We start from the raw sequence: 13393 nt of genomic DNA on the forward strand, positions 1-13393 counted from the left end.
CCATCGACGTTGAAGCGCAACCTCAGTTATGAATGGCATTCTCTCCAACAGGGTGTCCGTGCGTCTGTGGGCTGCAGAATAAGAGAACAGTACATTCTGTACAGTGCACTGTAGGTGCCAGCAGCCATTAGTCCTGGCTTTCCATGAACCTCCGCACAATTCTGACTGAGAGAAGCTATGGGTGACTGTTTAGAACTTCACAACAGCAACTACATTCATTGAAGTGACCCTGTGTGCTCTCAGATCTTTACTGCATGGGTGCATTCTGCATTACTAGGACACAACAAAACCAGAAACATCCAGACAGGACACAGTTACTTGCAATATTGAAATAAACAGCGTGCTATTATAAAAACAGCAAATGCAATGCTTGTGCACTGTGCGGATACAAGACGGGCACTGTATGCCTGTGTTTGCTTAACCTTAACATCACCTTGAATTCGTATCCACCCTGCTGCTGCTGCTGCTGCTGCTGCTGCAATGTTTACACAATGAACCCCCATGGGGAATGAGGGCATGCTGGTCAGAAGTATAAGCAATCCTAACGCATGACATCAGCGCTCACCCCCAGCAACGCCGCTGCAACGCATCCCGAGTAAACTATTAGGGGCACACGAGGCCATGCAACCAAGACTCTGCAGACAAGCTTTCCCCTGCTTCACAATTGTAACACTGCCCAGCAGGGTTTTTATCTTTATAAATGAAGCTGTTTTTTGTCTTGTTTTTCTTCTGGTCTCAGCTGACGCATGATGAGGTGGTACAGCACCCCTAGCTAACTGCCTTGCAAGGGAAACATTTTGCAGACGCGTGGAACCAAAAAAAAGAAAAGAAATATGATAATTGATCCAATAACAGCCGGTCACCATGGGATGTTTCTCAAGTCACTTGTTTTGTTAATCAGATTTTCTGCAATTCCCATTACACAGTTTCCCAAGTGCCATACAGTGGTACAGTATCTATTTATTACTGATTTCAGCTAAATCCGTGTCAAAGTGTCTCCACATTCCAAACTAACCCTCATAAAAGCTTCCCAAAAAAGCACTGCAAAGTGTAATGAAACACATGGTAAAGCACAGATAAGCACTGTAAAAGCACAGCAAAGTGTAATGAAACACATGGTAAAGCACAGATAAGCACTGTAAAAGCACAGAGATGAATAGTAAAGCTTATCAAAGCCATGGTAACCTATTGTAAATGCATTGCATAAGCATGGGAAAAGTGCAAATACTAAAGGAAACTACAGTAGTCATCTGAACCCTTGTTTCACAGGCTCTCGTCTCAGGATTAAAACCACATCATACTGAACACATGCCCCCTACTGTTCATCTATCGGAAATGCAAGAGGGTCTTTTACAGGACTGGAGCCTGCCACGGTCAACTCCATCATTACAAAGTACTGTAGCAAGGAGAATCACAAAGACTAACCCTGGGACAAGTAAAAAAACACTCTGTTTGGCTTCAAAAGCATATTCAGATTTGTGTCCCTTTTAATAGAAATTTCAGATCCTCTCCTCCTAGCCCTGAGCTTGCGAGGGATCCCATGATTCACAGACCGAGGGGGAGGGTGTTTACCGTGACATTCCACAGCATTCGGGCAGGCAACAGATGCTACACAATGCATAGCTGACTTGTTCATGTCTCCCTTACAGAATGTATTGCACAAGGTCTAGTGTTTAGAAGGCACAAACGTGATTTACTGTATCATCATGATCTTTTACTATTGATTATTTTAATCAATTTAGCTCAAAATCATTCACGTCAACAGTCTGATGCTGTAAGGGTAATAAATAGCACACTTGAACGTAATTAAAAAGAATAAAAAACAAGTGTACTGTATTGTCACTTTTTCTTTTCATCTGAATTGATCAAAATAAAAGCTGGTGCCTAAAATCCCCATTAAAAACCCTGTTTTCAGCCTCTGAAATGTTTGAGCACAATGATCAAATGCAGCTTCACTCTATGGCAGGTTAAGTAAAAGCTGTTGTCAGAAGACCCCAGAGTGCTGTGAAACTAATTAGGTTGACTTACATAACCAGCTCCCGCTGCTAATTTATAAAGCAGTTCTTTTTTTTTTTATGTCACTAAAAATAAAATGTCACTTCATAAAACATTTACAGCAGGAAACACGCCAATACTTTACATGAAGTGTCTCTAATTGCTGTGTATTTACATCGCACTTACTGAGTAAATGCATGTGTACACACAATTGAAATGTTATTATGCATAGTTACAATCTACAGTACTGTTCAAAAGTTTTAGGCAGGTGTGAAAAAATGCTGTAAAGTAAGAATGCTTTCAAAAATAGACATGTTAATAGTTTATATTTATCAATTAACAAAATGCAAAGTGAGTGAACAGAAGCAAAATCTACATCAAATCCATATTTGGTGTGACCACCCTTTGCCTTCAAAACAGCATCAATTCTTCTAGGTACACTTGCACCCAGTTTTTGAAGGAACTCGGCAGGTAGGTTGGCCCAAACATCTTGGAGAACTAACCACAGTTCTTCTGTGGATTTAGGCAGCCTCAGTTGCTTCTCTCTTGATATAATCCCAGACAGACTCGACGATGTTGAGATCAGGGCACTGTGGGGGCCATACCATCACTTCCAGGACTCCTTGTTCTTCTTTACACTAAAGATAGTTCTTAATGGCTTTCGCTGTATGTTTGGGGTCGTTGTCATGCTGCAGAATAAATTTGGGGCCAATCAGATGCCTCCCTGACAGTATTGCATGATGGATAAGTATCTGAGGAGGAGACCATTAATTCTGACCAAATCCCCAACTCCATTTGCAGAAATGCAGCCCCAAACTTGCAAGGAACCTCCACCATCCTTCACTGTTGCCTGCAGACACTCATTCGTGTACCGCTCTCCAGCCCTTCGGCAAACAAAATGCCTTCTGCTACAGCCAAATATTTCAATATGTACCTGCACCTGCTGCCATTTTTCTGCACCCCAGTTCCTGTGTTTTCATGTATAGTTGAGTCGCTTGGCCTTGTTTCCACGTCGGAGGTATGGCTTTTTGGCCACAAGTCTTCCATGAAGGCCACTTCTGACCAGACTTTTCCGGACAGTAGATGGGTGTGCCAGGGTCCCACTGTTTTCTTCCAATTCTGAGCCGATGGCATTGTTGGACATCTTCCGATTGCAAAGGGAAGTAAGCATGATGTGTCTTTCCTTGGCTGACCACTGCATCTACGGTCCTCAACGTTGCACGTTTCTTTGTGCTTCTTCAGAAGAGCTTGGACAGCACATCTGGAAACCCCTGTCTGCCTTGAAATTTCTGCCTGGGAGAGACCTTGCTGATGCAGTATAACTACCTTGTGTCTTGTTGCTGTGCTCAGTCTTTCCATGGTGTATGACTTTTGACAGTAAACTGTCTTCAGCAACCTCACCTTGTTAGCCGAGTTCCTGGCTGTTCCTCACCCAGTTTTATTCCTCCTACACAGCCGTTTCTGTTTCAGTTAATGATTGTGTTTCAACCTACAAATTGAATTGATGATCATTAATTAATTAGCACCTGTTTGGTATAATTGTTTAATCATACACCTGACTATATGCCTACAAAATCCCTGACTTTGTGCAAGTGTACCTAGAAGAATTGATGCTGTTTTGAAGGCAAAGGGTGGTCACACCAAATATGGATTTGATTTAAATTTTTCTTCTGTTCGGTCACTTTGCATTTAGTTAATTGATAAATATAATCTATTAACATGTCGATTTTTGAAAGCATTCTTACTTTACAGCATTTTTTCACACCTGCCTAAAACTTTTGCACAGTACTGTACTTAATGTGCACAACATATGCAAGAACACGACGGTATCAGAAAAGGATTATTGTTAGGGTTCTATCATGCTTAGTAACACTGTAATTATGGGCTGCTAACCTAAACCCCTGACCTGCCTCAACACGCCTCTTTGTATTCGAATCTTCTCAAGCTGAGCTTGGTGGCTTGGGGCCTCCTTCTCCTCAGATGGGGTACAGTGGTGCCAGCTGCTCTGGCATCCCGTCGCTAATCTGAACAATGTTCTGGTCCCTGAAACGCACTGGCACGAGCTCCGAAGCGGGCCGGGGGTAAACTCTTCAGAAATGCCACTCGCACAGCCAGTGCCAAGTCATTTTCAAAAGGCATTTATTCTGGAGATGCAACCTGCTGGATGTTAGTCAAGCTGCAGCTCAGCTTTTGACAGTTTACATTAAAGCCCGCTGAATCCTCAACTAGCTCTCGAAAGGGTCACAGGTCCCCGATTACTCTTCCCAGCGGAGAATCTTATTTTAATGCCAGCATACCTCTGGGAACTGCAAGACACCACCTCTCTCTCACTCTGGGTTTATTTCCTGCATTAAGTCCAGTGTAAATGGAAAGCCTTCGTTTCTGTTTAAGCCGCGTAATGGGGTGGCTGTTGGACAGCTGCAATCCCTTTTCTGAGTGATCACCTGGAATCTTCTGCTTTAGTGCACAGATATGAAGCAATATTGACAGCATGAAGAAACAGGAGTGAAGTGAGTGCAGCAGATAGGATGATTTCTGTGTTGGGTGGAAAAACAAAACAATACAAAAGGAGAATGTCAGAAAGATGTTTGCTTTGCCTGACATTGTGGAGCTAGCCTGCTCAGGAATCTCAGTGTGTGCTAGGTGAGTCACTCTCTGGCAGGAGGGATGCATGCAGCACACTGCGAATCAGGAGTGTGTGTTACAGCTCCCAACTGGGCTCAAAGGGAATGCGATACCACCGACTCAGACATTAACCCTGCTGCTGCGGTTCAAGAAATCATTTATAAAACTCTCTCAATTTACAGCAGCCAATGCAGGATACACACGGACAACACATTTTGTTTATACTTTAAAACCAATGCAAAAAATTTCAACCAGGGCTCTGGATAATGAAAACTTTTACTGCTCAACTAGACCACTTTCTTCCCTACTGAGTGTATTAGAAATGACAAGGAAACACATGAAATAATTAGAGGGGAAAACATCTGGCTTTTACAATGGGGCGTGAGCTGTAACTGATGCTGGTTGTATCTGACTATAAGCAGCATCTAGCGAAAGCAATCTGCGCAGAGGAAATCCAAGGCATGTGTCGGAGACTGTTCATTTCATTTGTTCTCGTTCATTTTCAGCCGACTGCATGAGTAATATTTTATAAAAGCAGGAGAACATTTGTTCTGTACTGTTCCAAAAGCAACTGCCAGCTGCAGGGACATCTTTACAAACAGGGAACAGAGTGCACAAAAATAAAGACCCTGGCTGCAACTCGTACTGTACATGATTCATTGGCTTTTTATACTGCAATACACAGCAGCTACGGGCAGAGCACATTATCCCATTGCAAGCCCCGGTTATCACACCTGCCCCATTCAGCACATTCAAAACCACTCGATCACACTTCCGCCAGCCTGCCGGGGGCTCACTGCAAGTGTGCTCTTGGCTTTGAATAAGAGAACGTCATTTGCATCTACTGTAGGTGTATTATTGCACGCGCTTGTCCGTATCAGATTTAAAAAATCTCCTGATGGAGGTCGTGGGTGTTTACCGTACAGTGCTGCTCAAAACCATGCAACTGCGCAGGGAAATATGACACTGTGTAAGACAATCTGACAAGGCTGCAGGTAACAGCAGACTGCACAAGACTAGGCAGGAGAAATGTAATCTCTGCCATTAGCAGATTTACCTGTACAGTAGATCATCTCGGGAGCTTTTTAAAATAGCACAGCTCAAACCATTTAGAATGGCGGAATAGTATTGTTACTCTCCGACCCGCTGCTTTGACACTGAACTCTCCTGTCCGGTCTAGACAGAGTGAAGCCTGTGAAACGACACGCTGACAGGGTCACAGCAATCATCGCTTCATGACAGACTTCGTGTATCTATCATGTGCTTTTTATAGTACTGCACATTCAATTTGCAACCTGGTTTGTTCACTGAGAGAAATCTGTGTCAGATTTTCCATGTAATACAGGGTTTAGTCCTTACTGTACTGCAATTGTATACCATTTAATTGCAAATCCTTTTTTGTGCTTTTAACTGTGAAGCGCATTTCTTACGGCATGAAAATGCTTGGCCTTGATAATTAGGCAACTGGACAAGGCAATTAACAGGATTGGACTGTACATTCAATTACAGTACCCCTTGCCTTCCTGCAAAGACAGACACAGCATTTCTCTCAACGCATTAGTTACAGTTAATGCACAATTAAAAGAAAAAGGTTTAACCCTTGCTAAAGATTGCTGTTTATTTATTATCTCCAAGGGGTTTCCACTATTCCCAGCATTGCTGTATAAACACACATTGACTTTCTGGCTTAAAGACAAAGGCGAATCCATTGTGAATCAAGTATAAACATTTCAGATTTGTTTTAGGTTTGCTGCAAAATAAACAAAGCAATCCTAACAGCCGTTAGCCGTGTCAGCCTCAGCTATGATGTTATGTATGTGGAATATCGTCTATGATTACAGTTTATGAAGCCAGTACTGGGTCCTTGCAAAAATCTCAAACCTGCTCTCCAGAGGTGAAAGGCTAGTGCATTACCTCAGTGCATCGCCTGCAGTACAGAGCTGCTTTTATAAGACAGGGGTTCCATTCAAACCATCGGCATCAGCTTCAGATTAAGACAAGGATAACAACAGTCTTTCTGTGTGTGTGCAGCTATACGGGCGACATCACTCCCACACAATGAACATGAAAACAAATACAATGAGGAAAGGACAGAGAGAGAGAGAGAGAGAGAGAGAGAGAAAGAGTGAACTGGAGGGTGGTTAACCAAACATGAAAGGTATGGTTATGGCACAAGTAAGAATGTGGGCGGAGCTACAGTACAGCGCAATGTGTCATGCTGTTATTGCAATGAGATTCTGATTACCTAATTGCATATCATAGTCCCAAGAGCAGACACACAGAGCAGGGATGGAAATACTGCTGGACAGAGTACACTCTGCATGCCAGCATGTTACAAGCCAAACTTCACTACCTAGAAAGCACACACCTTTCACATAAACCTGAATGCCGAGGGTGTGGGGCATTGAGATAAAGAACACTCTGACCGTATTGCAAATACCCTTCGACTAACACCACGTCTACAGTACTATACTGGTTCATTCACTTTGAATAAGGTTTCTACAAATACCTTTTTATACCCCCTCTTTTAAACTGGACGCCACTCGCTCTGCTAACAGTACTTCAGATTGCTTTTCTGCTGTCGGGCGGCACAAGGAATACATGTGAACGAGGGAATTAGCATAGGGGCTGCGATGGAAATGCTAAACCCCTGGCAGCACAGCTGAAAACCAATTAACACCATCACACTGGACCCTTTAAAGACATGCTGTTTTCTGAATCCCGGCTGGGGGTAAAAGAGAAGCTCTCATGCACGTTCGCAGCTGCAGTGCTTGAACGGTTTACTTGCTCCTCCTAGTCTCACATCTTCCACATCTCCCAGCAGCATTTGTTCTCATCGAGAAGAGCTTGGTGAGCATGCTGTATCACAATTGCCTTCTACAGGCAGTTATAACTGGGCTCCTAATTTCTCAGCTCGAGTGAATTTAAATTGACTACTGCAAATGCTTGCCTTTGTCCTGTTGATTTGATAAATGCATGTCTGCAGGCCTCTCTGTCTTTCCACGTTGCATTGTGTGCACAGCGCACTCTGCGCGCGCGCGCACACACACACACACACACACACACACACACACACACACACACACACACACACACTAGGATGATCAGTACAGCACAGAGCATGGACAGATTGGACAGTCATACTGTACACAATTACGGCAGCTACTGTGTGCACCCCTGGACACGATGCATCAAGCAATCAACGTATGACCAGGAATGCACACGTACTGCAATTCAAACCTGGTGACTATGTCTGTTGTACAGCAACTCCCCAGTGCAGCCGTTCACGTGCATGAAGGCTCACCCACAGCAGGCCACCTCTTTAACAGCACTTTGAATCGCTTTGTGGAAAGTGCTTCTTTTAACTAGCCACTTATTATAAATCATAACCCGAAAGAGGCCAGTGAATGGGTGTACAGTACAACACAGCTTACCTACTCATCTAGAAGCACCACTGGAAACAAAGAGAGATTTGAAAAGGGTATAAAACAAGTGTCAAGTGTTTGGGTGTCCTACTGACTTCCAGCCCTGCTGACAGACTCTCTCTGCACTGGAAGCATTCCCTTGCTATGTATATGCCAGCTCTGGTCCTTTTTTAATGAGTGAAGCACAGACTCCACATTGGTGCCATTTTGGAGGTTTGTTAGCATTTCTCTCATTGCGCACAGGGGCTCAGAATGCAGCGGTCCTGACAACCCTTTATCCAAGGCTGTGTTGTTGTGTCAAGGACAGCAAAAGCAGAGCTGATTACTGGATAATCAGGTGGCTTTTATTCCAATCTCATACTTCAAAGTACATTAGGCATATTTAATTGATGTAACTAATTCCTCTGCTGTTGATGAAAAGATTCTTTTGGAAATTTGACGAGAATATCCTACGCTGTAAACACCACTGCAGAAAAATAAAAAATTAAAAAATCACACTAGTAAACACAGCAGGCAGTGAAGAGTTGAGAACTGGTTAAAACACTGGAGTTAAGCAGATCTAATTGAACATGCCGTTTCCTCTGGAACTCAAGTGAAGAGCCAATCCTTCTGTTCGGTGTCTTCACAGTGGACCGGTACATCACTGTGACATCTGGTTTATCTGAAAGAATCCTCATTTACTGCAGCCCCTTCCCTTCAGGGTGATGAATCGCCAGCTCTTATTTACTAGAACAACAGCATCCTGTTTAATGACTTTTCCATTCTGAACAAAGGCCGTGCTCGAGCGCAGAGGTTCTGGAAAACATCACAACCTGGAGCTGGCTTACCCTGGGCTCCGAGCCCAAACTCTACATGTTCCCAGCTGCTCCTGCTGGATATCATGTGCTTTTCACACTCTGTGATGGCCATGCCCGGAATTATACATCCTCATTAAACAGCTGCACTCTTACCAGATGGAGCAACATACCAAGCTTATTTTAGCGGTTTCTTTCGTTCCACTCTCTACAGTACAACTGGCTGTGCACCCCACCCTGTTCTGCAGGCTTACCAAAAATAAATTACAGAGCTCTCTACGTTTTAAAAGCCGCCAAGAAACCCCAAGACTCCCGCTTGATGGAAACCAGCAGTGCTGAGGTACTGCAGCGACAGGACCTCGGGTGCAGGTACGAAGGTGATTAAAATGAGACAGAACAAGCAAACTCAAATGTCTTGTACATCAAAACAGACTGTAGGTGCTGCAGAGTGCGGCGCACGGAGCGAGCTGATTGAGATGAAGCGTGTTCTAGGAATGGAACGCGGGCTTTGCAGTGCAGCACATTTAATTGCACATATCGGGGGGGGGGATCTTTCCCCAGGTAAGACAAATTTATACAAAATAGCAGCGAGGCTGAGAAAGACAGATAAAGATAAACTGAGCAAGACATCTTCAAGAGAGGAGGGGGGGGTGACACGCTATACTCTGTTTGGAAAATTAAAGGCAACCTGAATACACAAAATGATGAACTTTGAATGATCCCAATACAGTAGATTTATACTACAGTAGATTAGATCTTCAACAGAATTTATAAAGGCTTTGCAGCACTGTGAAAAAAAAAAAAAAAAGGAAATGAGTCATTCTGGGCGTCACACTGGCTGGCACAATTGCAAAAGCTGTGGATTACAATTAAACACAGTCCTCAGAGTTAATATTCAGTCATGGAAGGTAGACTTACAAAGCTTGAGCTGTGTGTGGAAATGATTTGCAAGACGTAGTAACCCTTGTACATCACTGCATACAGTACCTGTCCCAGTCCTTGAGACAAAGATCTCGTTAGGCTCATGTTCTTAATACCCCATTGCTTGTATATCTAGGTCATGCAAAAACCAGCATGGTGTTCCAGTGCTGTAATACCAGAGCAGCACGAAAGCTCTGGGGAGCCAGGACTCTGAGGGGACTGGCATAACATCCTGATATTTAAACCACAGACAACAATAAGAAGAACCTGGCTTTGTACAAACTATGGAAAGTGCAGCGAGACTAGTGTACCGCTGCACCCAGACCCATGGACACTAGAAACCCCAGAAAGATACCCTCTCGCTCCCCACTCAACACTCCCGCACTGCTAGAAATCCTGCAGACGTGTCTCTCCTGCCACCTTACCCTTTATGAACCCACAATACAGCAACAGAGACCTTCAGAAGATGAATCCAGAAGATGCAGACTACAGCAATACTGCAATACATTACTTTCACTTCACTAAACCCCCAATGAGTCGTGGAACTCAAACGCCCTTCCCAGCCCGCTCTACATGCCAGCCAGTGCCTGCTTCGCCTGCAGCGGCTCCTCTCTGTGTTAAATCTGAAGTGTAAAGAGTACCTGAAACAGTGCGGGCTGGGTCGGCTCCAGTGAAGTGGAGTGAATGCAAGTGTCTCCTTCCCCACAGCACTGGATACACACTGTGCAGTGAGTGCACATTTTCAGCTCGACCTACTGCTTACAAGGTGTGAATCATCTCCTAAATGTAATATTCCTCAAGCAGAGAATCAGAAAACAACTTTTCACATCTATCCCACATATCTCTTAATCTTGGAAAATACGAAATCACAGCCAATAAAGCACATCAGCGAAGAGATGGAAGAAACTCTTCTAAAGAAAATCACTTCACTCAAAAATGTCAAATTAAAAGCCACTGGCAATTTTAAGCAAAAGTAGTGTTTAAAAAACTAAAATGTTTTTAACACTGGCGTGACCCCTACTGGGAGAGCCATGCTAGTACAGGCCCACTGCTGTCTGGGGCCTGTATTGAACAGCCAATCAGCAGCCTTGTTGACCGTGACACAGCTGCACTCTCCAGCCACTCACTCAGCTGTTTCACATGAACTCAGGAGCAGCCTGGTCTCCAAGCAACATAGCTATTAATACTGTAGAACCAGTTTAAATGTCATCTTCAATTTTGTCCTCAGCAGTCTTGTCAACTGTTGCACTGCAAAGGCTGCAGTGCCTGCCCCTCAAACAAGCACAAGTTTTCCATTCATTTTGTTTATTTGTTTTGTTATTGCTAGCTGATAGTATGTTATTTAAACAATGTCTTAATATAAAAAGAATAGATACATAATGTTCTCGTAGGTGACTCGTGTTACAGTACTGTGAAAAGATGCGTGTGTCTAGCAGGCTGTCTGTCTGCTCTAGACAGGAGAGGGCTGTATGTGTGTGTCTAGCAGGCTGTCTGTCTGTCTGCTCTAGACAGGAGAGGGCTGTATGTGTGTGTCTAGCAGGCTGTCTGTCTGCTCTAGACAGGAGAGGGCTGTATGTGTGTGTCTAGCAGGCTGTCTGTCTGTCTGCTCTAGACAGGAGAGGGCTGTATGTGTGTGTCTAGCAGGCTGTCTGTCTGTCTGCTCTAGACAGGAGAGGGCTGTATGTGTGTGTCTAGCAGGCTGTCTGTCTGCTCTAGACAGGACAGGGCTGTATGTGTGTGTCTAGCAGGCTGTCTGTCTGTCTGCTCTACACAGGAGAGGGCTGTATGCGTGTGTCTAGCAGGCTGTCTCTCTGTCTGTTCTAGACAGGAGAGGGCTGTATGCGTGTGTCTGTCTGCCCTATATAGGAAAGAGGGCTCTTCTCCACTTTCTTGTTCTATAATAGGAGACAAACCAGGCAGTTTCAGCAATGCTGCCCGTTCCAAGGTACTGTATAAAGCACATGCAGTATGATAGACAGTCTAAAAGATGAATGATTCAAAGTGGCTGCGTGGTGTTCATTAGTAACCTCTCCTCTAACCACCACCCCATTCATTCTGAATATTCGCAGCAGGGGTCAGAATATGGAGCAAATCCTAGCAAAGAGAGCCATTTCGATGCCTAGTCAGCAATATTCTGTTTACAACCCCAGTGCATGCCGACCAGCACATCGCTCCAGTACTTGTTTTGATCGATTCCCCAAGCGAGCACACCCCAGGGATTCAGCCATATTCCACTTCTGCGTGTTTCAGAACAGCTGTGTATCCTGCCTTGCTGGAAATTTCAAAACATCGAGACTGAAAGGTGTTGATAATAATTACTCCTACCTCGCTAACAGAGGAGCTGTGGGACCAGGGACTAACAATCTAGTATTTCATTTGAAAAACTGGAATTACTTTATCAGCGTTTATCAATGCACATGTATTTCACAGGAAAGGGGAAAAAACTATATACAGTCGCTACAGTAACACAACCTGAGACCACACTGCTGACAGAGCATCTGCTGGTAAAGCAGGGATTTCTTCCAAGTCTCTCACTCGTAACACAACATCAATCCCAGAGTCTGAGATCCGATTGCACAGGTTCCAAATTCCAGAGCTGATCCCCGTCAGCAGCCCTGCTCCCCTCTCCCACACCCTGGATAACCAGAGCCAGTGGTCGCCCCTGTCTGGACTACAAGGTCAGCTTAACAAAACAAAAGATTGCTATCTTTAGATAGCTGCTGTGCATTTGGAATACTGCTAGTGCAGTTTGAAATAGCGGCCATAGCTTAAAAATATCTTTCAAAAACATCTTAGGAAAAAGCAGACAGCTATTTAAAAACGCCCTCTATGAATTATTTATGCCTTAAGAGAAAATGTGGCCATTCATCTCATACACTACAGTATATGAAAGCTAAGCAAGCATCCCAGATAACAGGCACTCTGAAAGACTTCGACCAAGACCTTACTAGGAACCAATTATTACAGTTTCTTTTTAAAAGAAGCATGGTTTTTCATCAAGATTCTCTGCTTTAAAAACTTCCCAAAAATCAAAAGAAAGCCCAGCAGAAAGAGTAAGAGAAGCAGGGCTCCTCAAGGAAAGAACCAGCTGTACTCTTCAAATATTCATAATCTTTGCTGATGTGGTGCAATGTTCATAAAACGGCATGGGAAACTAAAACATGCCCCTTCTGAGTTTTATGGCTCCTTTCAGATTGCACTTCTGGGGACGCTACTGCACCACCACCACCGGCTTGTCTACATGCTGCAGGGACCCCAGCAGGAACCCCGTTCAGCACGCTGCAGGGACCCCAGCAGGAACCCCGTTCAGCACGCTGCAGGGACCCCAGCAGGAACCCCGTTCTGCACGCTGCAGGGACCCCAGCAGGAACCCCGTTCTGCACGCTGCAGGGACCCCAGCAGGAACCCCGTTCTGCACGCTGCAGGGACCCCAGCAGGAACCCCGTTCTGCACGCTGCAGGGACCCCAGCAGGAACCCCGTTCTGCACGCTGCTGGGACCCCAGCAGGAACCCCGTTCTGCACGCTGCTGGGACCCCAGCAGGAACCCCGTTCTGCACGCTGCTGGGACCCCAGCAGGAACCCCGTTCTGCACGCTGCTGGGACCCCAGCAGGAACCTCAGCAGGAACCCTGT

The 13393-nt window shown here is 44.7% G+C and overlaps 1 protein-coding gene across 2 annotated transcripts in view; it reads right to left on the reverse strand.

Annotated features, from left to right (window-relative positions):
- The window catches only part of LOC121300135 (palmitoyltransferase ZDHHC8B-like), a 39586-nt gene that overhangs the window by 10731 nt on the left and 15462 nt on the right, over nucleotides 1-13393 (reverse strand). The window contains exon 1 of one of the 2 annotated variants that reach the window (XM_041228563.1): nucleotides 8055-8077. The exons of the other annotated variant lie outside the window; for it this stretch is intronic. Coding sequence (XP_041084497.1) covers nucleotides 8055-8062 — 8 coding nt within the window. The 5' untranslated portion in view covers nucleotides 8063-8077. Of the gene's footprint in view, nucleotides 1-8054; nucleotides 8078-13393 lie in introns of those variants that run through there. 2 annotated transcript variants of the gene reach the window in all.

The sequence above is a fragment of the Polyodon spathula genome, chromosome 25 (genome assembly GCF_017654505.1).
Source record: "Polyodon spathula isolate WHYD16114869_AA chromosome 25, ASM1765450v1, whole genome shotgun sequence".
NCBI classification, from domain to species: domain Eukaryota; kingdom Metazoa; phylum Chordata; class Actinopteri; order Acipenseriformes; family Polyodontidae; genus Polyodon; species Polyodon spathula.